Consider the following 14,308-nt stretch of genomic DNA (forward strand, 5'->3'; position numbering starts at 1 on the left):
TTCTTTTAAAATAGGAGAATTCCCGCCAAATTACCTGCAAGAAGGTTGTGGCGAGCTTTTTGCAAGGGCACATTCAGCGTTATCTCGCGCTTGACGCAGCAGAGACAAGCTCGAGAGAGGCACAAACATGTTTGCAAAACTGGCGCTTTTATGTTTTACATATGCAGGCAAAGCATCGCCTGAGTGACAGTCCCCTGCAAACTATGAGCCACCCCGCTCACAGCTCTGTACAGTATCTATAGCTGTCAACTTTTCCCTTTTCTTGCGAGGAATCCTATTTGGAATAAAGGAATTTACCTTAAAAAAAAGGAAAACGTTGACATCTATGATCTATATACCTAATTGCACAAATGAATCAAAATACAAGCGGCTTAACAACTGGCTACTGATGTTTTAAGCGCCTTTCTGCACATTAACCGCGCCGCCTAATGGCTCCCAATCACCACTGCACAACCATCTGGTACAATATGACAAGAAGTTGGAAGAAGTTCCCTGAAAGTTACCCAGCGAAAGCGGGCTGGCTGTATGCGCGTGAACTTGCGAGGTTGTTAGCAGAAGAACAGCAGACCTTTATTCTGCAAAGAGTGGCGGTCGGGGGCTGGGGAGAAAGGGTGCGTGCAGGGATAAGAAGCTGGGTGTCCCTGCGGCAAAGATCTCTCGAGAACGATGAAGGAGACAAAAGAGAGGGTAGTCGGGAGAGAATGTGCCTTATTCAAAAAAACTATCCAATTGCTAAGCTGCTACGAAGTTTTCTGTTTTCATTTAAACTAATAATTAGCCCTTATATTTCTCTTCCTTGGACAGACATCACTGAAGTTCTGTAGTTGCTCCAGCAGGTGTCTCTGTTTAGTTGCAGAATAATGAATGCTTCATGCACATGCAAAGTCACAAATACGTGTTCCTTTCAACCCCTTCAGATATTTGATACTGTATTTTTTTAAAAAAATAAATACTTGTGCAACATCATTTCCAGCCCTTCTTTCACTATCTAAATAGCCAACACACTGTTTCTTCTATTGATCATCAGGATCACAAGATAATTCTTTTCTACAACTGCATGCACATGAGCTGCAGTGACAGCCCGTGCCCCTGCTCCAACAAAAATCACCCACCTATAGTGCAAATATTCATGCAATGAAAGTCAGCTGAAAAACATACCTGTCCAAAGGATCTGAATGGCTTTGAAAGCTAAAGGGGTGCTTCACCACAGCATATAAGGCAGTCAAGTATACGAACACACAAGGCTTCTATCTGCTTTTCCAAGAAACAGAATGCAGTAAATTCCAGTGAGTACAATTTGTGAAATCTCTCCCATTTTTGCAGCAGACAGATTGCTCCGTATAGTTAACGCTATGGTTTTCCCAGTAGTGATGTATGGAAGTGAGAGCTGGACCATAAAGAAGGCTAATCGCCGAAGAATTGATGCTTTTGCATTCTGGTGCTGGAGAAGACTCTTGAGAGTCCCAGGGACTGCACGAAGATCAAACCTATCCATTCTTAAGGAAATCAGCCCTGAGTGCTCACGGGAAGGACAGATCGTGAAGCTGAAGCTCCAATACTTTGGCCACCTCATGAGAAGAGAAGACTCCCTGGAAAAGACCCTGATGTTGGGAAAGATGGAGGGCACAAGGAGAAGGGGACGACAGAGGACGAGATGGTTGGACAGTGTTCTCAAAGCTACCAGCATGAGTTTGACCAAACTGTGAGAAGCAGTGGAAGACAGGAGTGCCTGGCGTGCTCTGGTCCATGGGGTCACGAAGAGTCGGACATGACTAAATGACTAAACAACAACAAAAACAGATTGCTCAAATGGCTCAAATAGTAATTACACATATGATGTCCTGTATGCAACAGAAGTGGGAGAGCCAGTGTCCTGTGTTGGACATTATAAGACCCAGAAGACCAGGGTTCAAATCCCTGCTGAGCCATGAAACTCACTGGGTGATGAGCTAGTTACTCATTCCTTGCCTAACCTCAGGGCCTTGCAGAGCTAGGCAGAGGCCCGGGCCAGGCAGATAATGTGCCCCCCCCTTTTTTTTTTACCATGGGGATAACTGAAGTCTTATAAATAAATAAGTATATAAATAATTTTCACAAAGGTTATGCTGACAAATAATTTTATTTCAAGGCTTGAACCTTATCTGCATATAAAGACAAAATGGAAAATAAAGATATACAATAGTGCTTTTTAAAAATACATAGGGAAAAGGATTATTTTAAGTAATTACATTTGAAAATGCTTTCCTAGCTTTCTTTTCTGCAAATTCTTGAATTACGCAGGAAAAATCAAGCAACTTCACCTTATCATGGTTTATGTTTATCATTGCTAAACCATTTAGGTGTTCTTGAGCCATTGTTGATTGAAAGAAAGACTTAATTCATTTTAATATATTGAAACTTCTCTACAGGCCACTGTAGCTGGTAATGATAAGAAAATGCGTAATGCAATTAGAAGATTTGGAAAAATGTTTTCCAAATTCAAGTTTAGTATTTGATCGGCAATTTCTTTCGGTGACAGAGAATTAAGTTTGAAATTCGTATCAAAAGTTTGCTTAAGGAGGAGCACTTGACTCTGAATTTCATCACGGAAATATAGTTCGAGTATCACAAGTGAAACCAAGTGCATTTTTGTATCAGTTCGTCATTATTGAAGTATTGTAACTTCCACAAAAAATCGAAAAGTTCACATATTTCCCTCAGAAAATTGCCTTGTCAGTCCAACAATAACAAAGTCAATTATTTTGAAGAATACATTCACTCTGAAGTCTTTTCAGCATCCTCTTGAGTTAGACATCCCCTGCGAGTAATAAAAGTATCTGAAACACCTATTTTGACATTCTTGAAGTATGTTATTCCATTTCTCTCTAAAATTCAAAATGTCCGTATGCAGTTGATCTATGTTGTCCCTTTCAACATCCAATGTGGCATTGCGTGATTCTATTACCTAGTTTATCTCATGTATCATTGTGAGAAGTTTGCTCGAAATACTTGGCATTACAACATATTGTACAACGCTCTGTCACAAGAGACTAGGGCCCTGCGGGACTTGATATCTTTCCGCAGGGCCTGCAAGACGGAACTGTTCTGCCAGGCCTTTGGTCGGGGTTCAGTCTGACTCCCTCTCCCCTTTCATAAGAACTTGTATGAAAGTGGCCTCCCAATTTTTCTCACAGGCCCGTATAAGTTCAGCACAAACAGTTGGGCCTGGTGAGCATTTAAGGTCCCCAACCCTAATCTGCGGGTTGCCATCTGATTGGATTTTATTCTGATCCTGATCTGATTTGAGGATGTATTTTAATTAATTGTCTGATTTTATATTAATGTGTTATACATTTGATGTTAGCCGCTCTGAGCCCGGCTTCAGCTGGGGAGGGCGGGATATAAATAAAATTTATTATTATTATTATTATTATTATTATTATTATTATTATTATTATTATATTCAAAAGTGTTCAAGTTTTTTTTATTCCCCAAAGATCAGCTTTACATTCTGCAGTTAAATTTTTTAATTCACTGATCTCAGATACTGCAGTTCGAATACCATCAAAATGGTTTGCAATTTGTTTTACACTATCAGAGTGTGATTGGCACAACTAGAGAAAATACAGTTCTCATTCTTTCCATTTAGGATAGCCTGTACACCTGTGTACTTTCCAGCCAAGTTAGACCCATTGTCATATGCTTGACCCACAGTCTTGAAAGTTCAAATTGAGCCTCTCTAAGACGTCTAATATTTCAGTGGCAATTTCTTCTCCAGTCTTTATGGAAAATTCATGAAAACCAAGAAAGCACTCTTCAGTTACAAAACTTTTAGCTTCTCTCCTCACATATCTGATGATCAATGATAACTGTTCTTGATGAGAGAAATCAGGGGTTGCATCAACAGCAATCGCAAAATGCTTAGCTTCTTGTATTTCTTGAATGATACGCCTCTGGATGAATGATCCACAAATTTCAATAAACCCATTTTGAATTCTACTTGATAGGTAGTATACTTGGAGTCTTACACCATTCTCCTGTGCATTTCGTACTTCTGCAACATGTTCTGCTAATAATGAATCGTATTTACTGAGGAGCTCAACTAAACCCAAAAAGTTACCATTATGACTATCACCAAGTCGTTCAGAAGAACCAAGGAAAGGGAGACCTCTCTCTGATAAAAACAGGATAATGTTGAGGATGTGTTGAAGTATTTTCTTCCAGCCTTGAGCTGGTCAAAAACATACTGTAATTGTCAACTGCAGAACCACACAGAGCAGCTCTACTTGACATTTTCCACGCAATATAGTTTTCTTTATGTAAGTTAGAATTTTCATGGCTAGGAATGTGATCCTTTAATTTTCTCCATCCTTTCTCTGTACTCCATCCTGGGTGATCTGTTAATGCATTAGTCGTAACTCCCCCCCAAAAAACAAGGTTCACAATAAAGAGATTGCTTAACTTGGCTCCAACACAACCAGTCTCGTTTATGTTTTTCGCCATTTTTCATTATTACAGTAAAAAGACGACTTGGAAATGGATTATTGTCCTTATCACTCGGAACATTCATTGGTACCTCAAAGTCCTGAACTTTTAAAAGTCTCTCAGTATCATTTCTATTCCTCTTATTAATCTTCAGATTGTTGAGGAGGCGCTTGTTAGCTCCACGGCTGGCTCTGTTGATTGATCGCCAGTTTCTTCAATAGCATTAACCTCTATAACGGAAGGTCCTGATTCAGCAAGATGATTAACAGGGTTGTCTTGTTGTGGACTTCTGACCACGAATGCAATAATAGATTTTGATTGTTTTACAGCTTCATCTTGTTGTTTAGCGCGTTTTCTCTTTGATGCACCACTTTCAAACTTCCTCCCTGTGGTACTCATGTCTATGCTGTATGGAACTGATCTGTAAAAATATTTATGTAACGTAATTTTTTTATAATGTCTTATAATTTTAAATACATTTTACAATAAATACATTATTCATTTTAAAATGTGTTATACATTTTTTAATAGTTCAATAATGTATTTAAAAATCTATTTTTAAGTAGACAAATTTGACTATTAATTATAATTAAATTATAATTAAAACTTCTCCGTCTTCTTATTCTACTCTTAAAAAAGATGTATGCTTGTGAGAAAGCCACTATTGCTCATAAGCCACTATTTCTTTAAAAAACATGGTTTCCACCAAATTTTATCCCCATTGACCTATATGTAATCCTTGGTTGTAAGTAATATTCCTGGCCTAGTCAACAAAATTTTAAACAAATGGCCACATCTTCATCAATTTTCCATCATTTTCAAAAAAAAAAAAATTAGCGATAAGAAAGCCAAAACACTTATCTTAAAGGTACGTGTGGTTTTAATTTTTGGCAAACAAGATTTCAAACAAAAACTCACCAACTATTAACAGCATGAAAAACATGGTCCACCATCATGTTTGTGGCACACTGGCTGCTGGAGCCTTGGTCGCCTCCACCCACCCGGCACCCATTCTGCACTCCTCTGCGGAGCCTATTGCAGGCCCTGCCCCAAACGCCGGGGAAGCTTTTCTCTCTCGCTGCCAGCCATGGCCCCAGGGAATCCGCCCACCGCCGCCGCCGCCTTTGCACCTCTGTGTTTGCCCCAATGCATTCCCTGTGATTGTGAATATGCTGACCGAGGCCCCCTTTGGAATCGGAGGCCTGGGCCAAGTGGCCCATATGACCCCCCCCACACACTTCTGTCTGAGCCTGCCTAACCTACCTCACAAGGTAATTGTCAGGATAAAATGGAGAGGTGGAGACCTGTATATATATCACTCTGAATTCATTGAAGGAAAGCTGGTATATAAATGTAGTACAGTGGTACCTCGGGTTAAGTACTTAATTCGTTCCGGAGGTCCGTTCTTAACCTGAAACTGTTCTTAACCTGAAGCACCACTTTAGCTAATGGGGCCTCCCGCTGCTGCCGTGCTGCCAGAGCACGATTTCTGTTCTCATCCTGAAGCACTATTTCTGGGTTAGCGGAGTCTGTAACCTGAAGTGTATGTAACCTGAAGCGTATGTAGCCCGAGGTACCACTGTAACTAAAGAAGTAGTTGTGAAAGCCAGCAGGTCCATACCACCAATGCATTTAAGGCTTACACAATAGAGGGTGGGAGAGACAGTGTGAGCTAGCCACATGCTGCACACTGCTTTAGCATTGCTTGCAACAAAAACTCTGAAGAACAGCTGCTAGTTGTTGCTAGGAATGGAGGAGAAATTTGTTGGGATTTTTCTTCTACGTGCAACTTCACACGAAGTCAATTAAGAGTTGGCCGAAAGTCAAGCATGACTGAGCAGAAAGGAGTAATTCTGCCTAGAGATATGAGGCCTTAGGTACAGCTCTACCATTGGTTGAAGTCTCACACAGGCATGATGACTTATGACCTAACTGACTAGAAAGGTTGTTGGTCAGTGTGGAGTCTGAGAGTCGTTTGGATTCGTTTTCTGTTTTTGTATATAATAATTTGTAGAGTCTGCTGTAAATAATAAACACCTCTAAGTAAACACCTCTAAGTAAACAAGTTACTGGTAGCAGCGTCTGCTTCCTGCTTCCTCCATCCTGCCTGCAGCTGATTGCTTTCATCAAACTCTGCATATGCTCTGCTAAGGTCTGGCTAAGGTCCTGCAACAGGTCAAAGTTGCAAAACTCCAATAAAATTAGATTCTGTGCACATTTATAAGGATGAATCTCTCATATTCTCATTTTCCAAAACAACATGAGAACTAAAATACAGTCTTCCTTGAAAATTCTCACTTCTTTGAATTCTGTGATGCTCAGCCAAACAATGTCTGCAAAAATGCATGGATTGGGGAAAATTTTGTATAAAAATAAACACGGTGAAAGTAACAGACAAAACTGCATTAAATTAGGACAAATTGCTTGCAAAAATATGTACAATAGTCATAACTGCATACAAAAATGTGTTTAATAGAAAAAAATTGCACTAAAATGTTGAAGAGTGTTTTGGTGTGGAGGGCACAAACCAACCACATCAGCTTACAACCAAGCCTGACCTGTACCCAATGCATGGTATCACCCTCCAAGCCAGCATTAACATTTGTAGAATCACTTCCAATGGCCTGCAGGCTTTTATCAATGCCCTTCTTTAGGAAATCTGCAAATTGAATAGCAATAACTTTGACTGGTTTGTCTTTCTTTGAGCCTTTTTCTGGAGTGAAATGGTAAAGATACCTTCCACCTGGCACACTGCACACAGAATAATGCTTCCCTGTGATGGTGATGCGGAGCTGCTTATCTGAATTGTCTGCTTTCAGCATAAATTCAGTTGTATCTTCACAGCCGTCAAAGAAGATGCAGTCAATATCAGCCTTCTGAAAAATACCATCAAATTCCCAATCCAGAGATATCATAACTTTTTATTGGGCCCTCTTGACTTTATTGTGATCAACGACAAGTCTCTGGTCTTCTTCAGTGATCAACCCAGCATCCATAAAGGCAGCAGTGGTGATGGCAGCTGTAGCACGCAGGCCAACTCCATATCCGATGCTCTGCACAGCAACATTGTGTATTTCTGATGTTTTGTACTCTTTTTATTAGAAGTGGAAGGCTTTCTTAATATCAATGCACAACTTCCATAATTTCCATCTTGGGCATTAGCTATTTGTTCTGCATGTTCAACAGCAGATAAAATTATTTGATTTGATTGTACTGAAACATGCTTAACTATATATTCTTTGGTAGATTTGTACGCTTCATCAGTAAAAGTGTTCAAGGACACTTCGAGATAACCTGGTATGTTTGCAGGAGTCTGGACAACATTAGCCATTTAATTTATTCTGATTTATTTGTGTGGAGATTAGGCAGTGTTCCATCAAAGCAAGTGTCACCTCACACCTTTCAGTGCGTTTTCCTACCACTTTCCTTATTGTAAAGCTTCTGATCTTTCAGGGAAGATGACTTATTTTGCACAAGATTTTCTAATCAACTGTAACTGTACAACTTGAATTTGCCAGTATAAAAGTTAATTCCACTCAAAAATAGCAACTATCTGGCAGCACCCCTCAATCCTCCCTAAGAATTTCTCTTTAGATAAGGCATCTGCTTTCTGCTTGGAAGCCATTTCAGTCTATAATCAACACATTTATTACTTGTTTCCATCTTTTTTTAAACCCAATGAGTAACTTTACTTTCCATTCAAGAATATTTTATATATAATGAATATATCACAAGAAGCATCCAAATAATAATAAAATGCACAGCATTGCCATAATTATTAGCAATAGGTCATCCATGAGAAAGATGAATTGCATGTGAGGGGTAATTAGGGAAGGGATTAAGCTGCCAATATCATAGCACTTTTATGCAAACATACCATACAACTACACTTGAAATACTGTGTACATTTCTTGGGCACCACACCTCAATATTGTAGAGATATTGTAGAGCTGGGAAAGGTGGAAAAGGGGGCACAGCCAAAATGATCAAGGGCTGGCGTAACTGCTATGAAAGGGGCTATTTGGGGCTAGTTTGCAGGGGGGGGTGATAAGCAGGGAGGCATGACAGAGGTGATACAATGACGCAATGGTGCCGAGAAAGTGGGAAGGGGAGAAATTTTCCTCCCTCATAATATTAGAACCCTGCGCCAATGAAGTTGAATTGTGGGAGATAAATAATATGTTAAGGGTATTTAAATATAAGGAGGAAAGATTGGAGATATAATAGAGTGATTTTAATAATTAGAAATGATTTCTGAAAGAGGGTTAGAATTTGCTGAATTTGATTGGGTAAAGAGGAACACAAAAAAGGGAGGTGTGAGGAAGTCAGGAAAGAAAGTTACTCAAGTATGAATTTAAAAGCTGGAGTTTTTACCTCTTTTTTATTATTGTTAATTTTATTTTTCTGTATGTTTTTTTTTTCCCTTTGGTTTTGCTGTATGTGTATAAAAAACCTAATAAATATATTTTTTTAAAAAAAATGAATTGTGGGAGATCCAGGTCAGGCAAAAGGAAATACTTCATACAGCATATAGTTAAACTCTGACATTTGTTACTGCAAGGTGTGTGATGGCCACTGACTTAAAATGAATTGAAAGGGAGTTTAGACAGATTCACGGCGTAGGATCCTTGTAACTACGGGACCGCCTCTCCTGGTATGCCCCACGGAGGACCTGAAGGTCCATAAATAGCAACACCGTAGAGGTCCCTGGCCCTAAGGAAGTTAGATTAGCCTCAACCAGAGCCAGGGCCTTTTCAACTCTGGCTCCGGCCTGGTGGAACGCTCTGTCTCATGAGACCAGGGTCCTGCAGGATCTGATTTCTTTCCGCAGGGCCTGCAAGACAGAGTTGTTCTGCCTGGCCTTTGGCTTGGAGCCAATTTGATTCCCTCCCCCTCTTTCTTTTTTTGTTTACCTTTCTTCTCCTACGATGAGGCTGCATTTTAATATTTTAATGTTTCAATATTTTAATTGTTGTATTTTAATCTTGTTTTTAAATTGTATTCATTCAACTTGTTTTTATTATTGCTTGTAAGCTGCCCTGAGCCCAGCCTTGGTTGGGGAGGGTGGAGTATAAATAAAAATTATTATTATTATTATTATTATTATTATTATTATTATTATTAGGCTGTCAAAAATCTGCTAGTAATGATGGCTATTTATTTGCTGCATCAAGGATTAGAAGCACCATCAAGGATCAGAGGCAGGATGAGGGCAGCTGGCTTCGCATCATGTTTGTGCACTTCCAATCTTCTTCTGGTTGGTCCATTGTGGGAAGCAGGATGCTGAACTAGACAAGCCAGGGCTATCCTAAATATCATCAGGTCTAATAATACCCTGAAAGTTTATGATATTTAGGTTAATGGCAGCAATGCTTGGCACTGGACAACGGATGCATTGTGCTAAACAAGGCTCGGCTTAGTTTTTAAGAACTGAATTATCTAAAAAATAGTAGCAACATAAATTGGAGGTTTTAAATTTAAACTGGGTTTTAGAATTTCAGTTGTATTAAGTGCCCCCATTAAACCTGATTTATATTCACAAAAAGATGCGATACAAGCGTAAGAAAGTCTGCAATTGAATCTATGGCCCTCTGCCAGCTACATCATTAGTGTGCTTTTCCATGTTAAAAAAAAATGAACCAAGGCAAAAAAAATGTAACGTTTGAGGTCAAGCATTATAAACATAACACGTGGTGATTTATTGTGTAAACTCTGAGTAAGACTTTGTCAACTAAACAGCATGGAAACTTCCTTTCCTCATCATGAAGAAACGATGTTCCGCCCACTAACAACTAATCCTTGCTTCAGGAAAGTTTTGGGAATTTGAGTCTTTTTGGTGTCCTGTTTGGAGACTAAAATCCTTAATTACACAATTGTTCCCCTAAACTGATATACGTTAAGTTCTGCAGCACATAATGTAGGTGTTGGCCAGAGGTTTTGGATTTCTTCCCTTTCCCTTTTGTTTTGTTTCTGTTCTGATCCTTTCCTTTTCTCCTTCACTCATATTATTCAATACAAACTTTATCTCAGAGTCAAATGTACCAAGTCTTTAACTTCAGGGATTGCCAATTCTTTAATCTCTTTGCAAGTTACAGTATCCCGATTAGGGAGGTGATAAGACCTCTATGGAGGAGGTTTGGGTGGTTGTACAAATAGAAATTTTATCTATGCTAGGCCAAAAGAGCAGCTGCACTGCAAGGTTCTGAATACTAGCTTTGCAAATCTGGAGCACAGTGACCTTAAGACAGAACCCACCTGTTCCAAAATGTGCATGACCAGCCCTGTGTCAACATGTGGCATCTTTGGGCAGCTGCTGTAGCCCCAGTACCTGGGGAAGACCCGCTGCTGATGAATCCAGATCCCAGGTTCAAGGCTCAGCATCTCCAGGTTGGGCTGGGAGAAAACCCTGCCTCAAATCCTGGAAAGTTTCTGCTCAGTGTAAGCAAGACTGAGCTAAATGGACTAAGGTAAAAAGGGATGTGGGTGATGCTGTGGTCTAAACCACTGAGCCTCTTGGGCTTGCGGAGAGGGGTCAGCAAGGCTTACCTTACCTTGGCTGGTTCACTGCCGCGGAGCCCCCTCCATGGGCCGGATCGCGGGTGTGCATGAGAGTGTGTGACTGCGATTTCCAGCGTCTTGTGTCGACGCAGTTTCCGGTGCTGCAGAAGTGAATCCCTGGACTGGAAGGTCAGCGGTCTGAATCCCCGCAATGGAGTGAGCTCCCATTGCTCTGCCCCAGCTTCTGCCAACCTAGCAGTTCGAAAGCATACCAACGTGAGTAGATAAATAGGTACCACTGCAGCGGGAAGTTAAATTGCATTTCTGTGCGCTCTGGTTTCCATCACAGTCCTCCATCTACCAGAAACGGTTTAGTCATGCTGGCCACATGACCCAGAAAACTGTCTGTGGACAAACGCCAGCTCCCTTGGCTTGAAAGTAGAGATGAGCGCTGCACCCCAGTCGCCTTTGACTAGACTTAACTGTTCAGGGCTCCTTTACCTTTTACCTTACATGGACTAATGACCTATCTCAAGCCTACTTGGATATCTAAAATGTTGCTGTGTGTGTTTTAACTTGTTTTAAGTTTATTCATAACTTTTTGGACGATTTCAATTGTTGTTTTTAACAGCTTTTTACCAATAATTTTACTGCTCTATTACTTTTGTAAACTGATTTGAAGGTTAAAAACAAACAAACCATAAAGCAGTATATGCAGTTTATGAAATTAAATTAAATTAAATGAATTGTGTTATTGAATGAGGCATTTTTAGATATTTTGTATTGTATATTGTTTTACATTTTCTGATTGTGATTGTTTTCATCTGTTTTATCTTAAGCCACTCTGAGAACGTTAGGAGAGCCTACTGGAAATGGAATAAGAAGAAGAAGAAGAGGAGGAAGAGGAAAAAGAAGAGGAGGAAGCTGATACTGGAAAGCGAGATGCCCGATGTCACATCATTGCAGCACCTATTATGAACACAATAGGGCCACGAAGACAATGATCTGTTACAGCCTTTCAGCCTCATCACAGCTCATTGTGCCCTTGGCCAACCGTATCTCTTATGTCAGATACGTCCAATAGGGATAATGGGGGTGAAGAGTCCGTGCTATAAAACACCAAGACCCTGGTTTAAATCTGCCATGAGACACTTTCTCTCTGCTTCAGCTCCTCTTTTGCCTCACGGCAGTAATAATACTCACCCAGTTTTCTGGGCCATTGTAAGGGCTTTTTGATCAGTTTCTTGAGTGCTGCTCTCTGGCCCATCAGGAGTAGACTTGAGTTGTAATGGCCTCCACAGTCACTTATGGACTCACTGTTAAAACTGTGTTTATGGAAGACAATCTTACTTGGCTACGAGTGATCGCCAAAGAAGAAAGAAGGTACCAGGAACAGGTCCTTCTTGGTGATGGCTCAACATTTGTTTAATTCCCTCCCACAGGAAATGCACATGACCACATTGTAGTTAAGCCATGCTCTTAAGCCTTTTAAATTTTTTGATACAAACTAGAAAACGCTTGTTTGACTGTCTTTTTTTGCGTTCTCATTTTGTATTGTTATGTAGAGCACTGCCCTGTGTTCTTTGGATGAAAAGTCTGTACAAATTTAATAATAATAATAATAATAATAATAATAATACAGCTCTTTTAAAATGAGGTTTAATACTGTTATTTTATAAACCAGAATGTTTTGTTATACAGTACATTTCTTGCACACTGTCTTGCAGGTGTGCCCTTTATTCAGGCATTTTAAAACTATATTTAAACAAAGCATTTGAAACCAAGAGCCAAGCATTATTGCCTTAGACCAGCCTTTCTCAACCTTGGTTCCCCAAATGTTGTTGGACTACAACTCCCATCATCGCTGACTGCTGGCCCTGCTAGCTAGGGATGATGGGAGTTGTAGTCTAACGACATATGGGAACCCAAGATTGAAAAAGGCTGCCTTAGACCTAATAATGCGAACTTTCCCGATTGTAAGCGCCCCGAAGCAGGGGCATCTCTTGCGTTAAGGCGGTTTCACGTTGATCTGTGCGATTTTTGAACGCAAGCCATTTCATTTTAACAAATGCCTCGGAGCGGCTTTGAAGGTTCTGGGGCTTGTGGCAGAAAGTGAACAAAATAGTTTCCCCGTTCCGGAAAAAAGAGCTTTACCCCTAAATCAACAGCAACGCGTTCCCCGCCCCTCCATGAATGACCCAGGCCCAGCAGATCCGGCGCGGGAAATAAGCGAGCCTTCGCAATTCTGCTTCGGATTGTATCACCCCTGCAATTTCCCCCACTTCCTTTCGATTCTGCGATACAAACACGCTCTCCCTCTCAGCTTCTTCCGGGGTTTGGATGATCAGCGAGCGGGTCCCATGCGTAGCAATAGCAGCAGCTGCCGCTAGTAGCAGGAGGCGGGGCATTCCGTGTTTCCACACTGCACGGTGCTGCGGCTCTTCGCCTGCGCGCTTTCTCTCTCTCCCCATCCTCCTGCGCTCGCTTTTGGCTGAGACACTGTTCCTGGCCTCCTGCGCTCGTTCTGCCATCGCAAAGAAGCGCCTGCGCCCTTCTTCAGGATGGTGATCGTAGTCTGCATCGCTTCTTCATCAGGTTCCACAGCGGTAAGGAGAAGCCAGCGGCTCCTGCTCCCCTCCCTCGCCCAAAAGCTGTTCTCCTTCCTAACTTTCCCCCACCCCTTTGTACTGAAGGAAAGTTGCAGCAGCAGGCTCCTTCCCTTCCCTCTCTCCCGTTTCCCCCTACAGTACTGCGATCTCTTACATTCAGGGCATTTCCCCATTTTCCTTCCTTATTTCTTTTATTTCCTCTGCTCGCTTACAAAAAATATGGGCTGGGTGGCTTTTGCAAATTGTAGCAAGCAATTTGGGACAATCTTTAGCAGGGTTTATCTGCCATTTTATGATGGGGTGGGGGGTGGGGCAACCCTATGTATTATCGGCATCTTCAAGGCTGACATGAGTATGATCCTAAGCAATCTTACTCGGAGGCAAGCTCCGTTGTGCTCAGTGCAACTTCCTGCCCTTACTGTGGCATCAGCTTTCATAGTATGAGAAGCTGAGACTATGAAAGCTGATGCCACAGTAAGGCAACTATCTCTGTGCTTGATTACCTGGTGGGTAATTTCCCACTGAAAACAACTGGATTGATTCATGAGAAAACATGCAGTAGGGTTGTTTTTCTCTTCAGTTGCCACAAAACTCTGGACAGTGCAATCATTATGTACATGTTTATAGACATCTCAGAAGTAAGTTCCATTAATTTCATTTTGTCTTGCTCCCAGGTAAATGGGTATGCAGCTGCTGTCTACAGCTGCCAAAGCAACACATGGATCCTCTTCTGGAAT

At 41.0% G+C, this 14,308-nt stretch overlaps 1 protein-coding gene across 1 annotated transcript in view; it reads left to right on the forward strand.

Annotated features, from left to right (window-relative positions):
* The first annotated feature begins 13,402 nt into the window (after nucleotides 1-13,402).
* The window catches only part of SH3BGRL (SH3 domain binding glutamate rich protein like), a 38,256-nt gene continuing 37,350 nt past the window's right edge, over nucleotides 13,403-14,308 (forward strand). Inside the window, exon 1 of the mRNA XM_079961804.1 lies at nucleotides 13,403-13,568. Within this exon, the coding sequence (XP_079817930.1) occupies nucleotides 13,524-13,568 (45 nt within the window). The 5' untranslated portion in view covers nucleotides 13,403-13,523. The remainder of the gene's footprint in view (nucleotides 13,569-14,308) is intronic.

The sequence above is a fragment of the Podarcis cretensis genome (genome assembly GCF_951804945.1).
Source record: "Podarcis cretensis genome assembly, chromosome: Z".
NCBI lineage: Eukaryota > Metazoa > Chordata > Lepidosauria > Squamata > Lacertidae > Podarcis > Podarcis cretensis.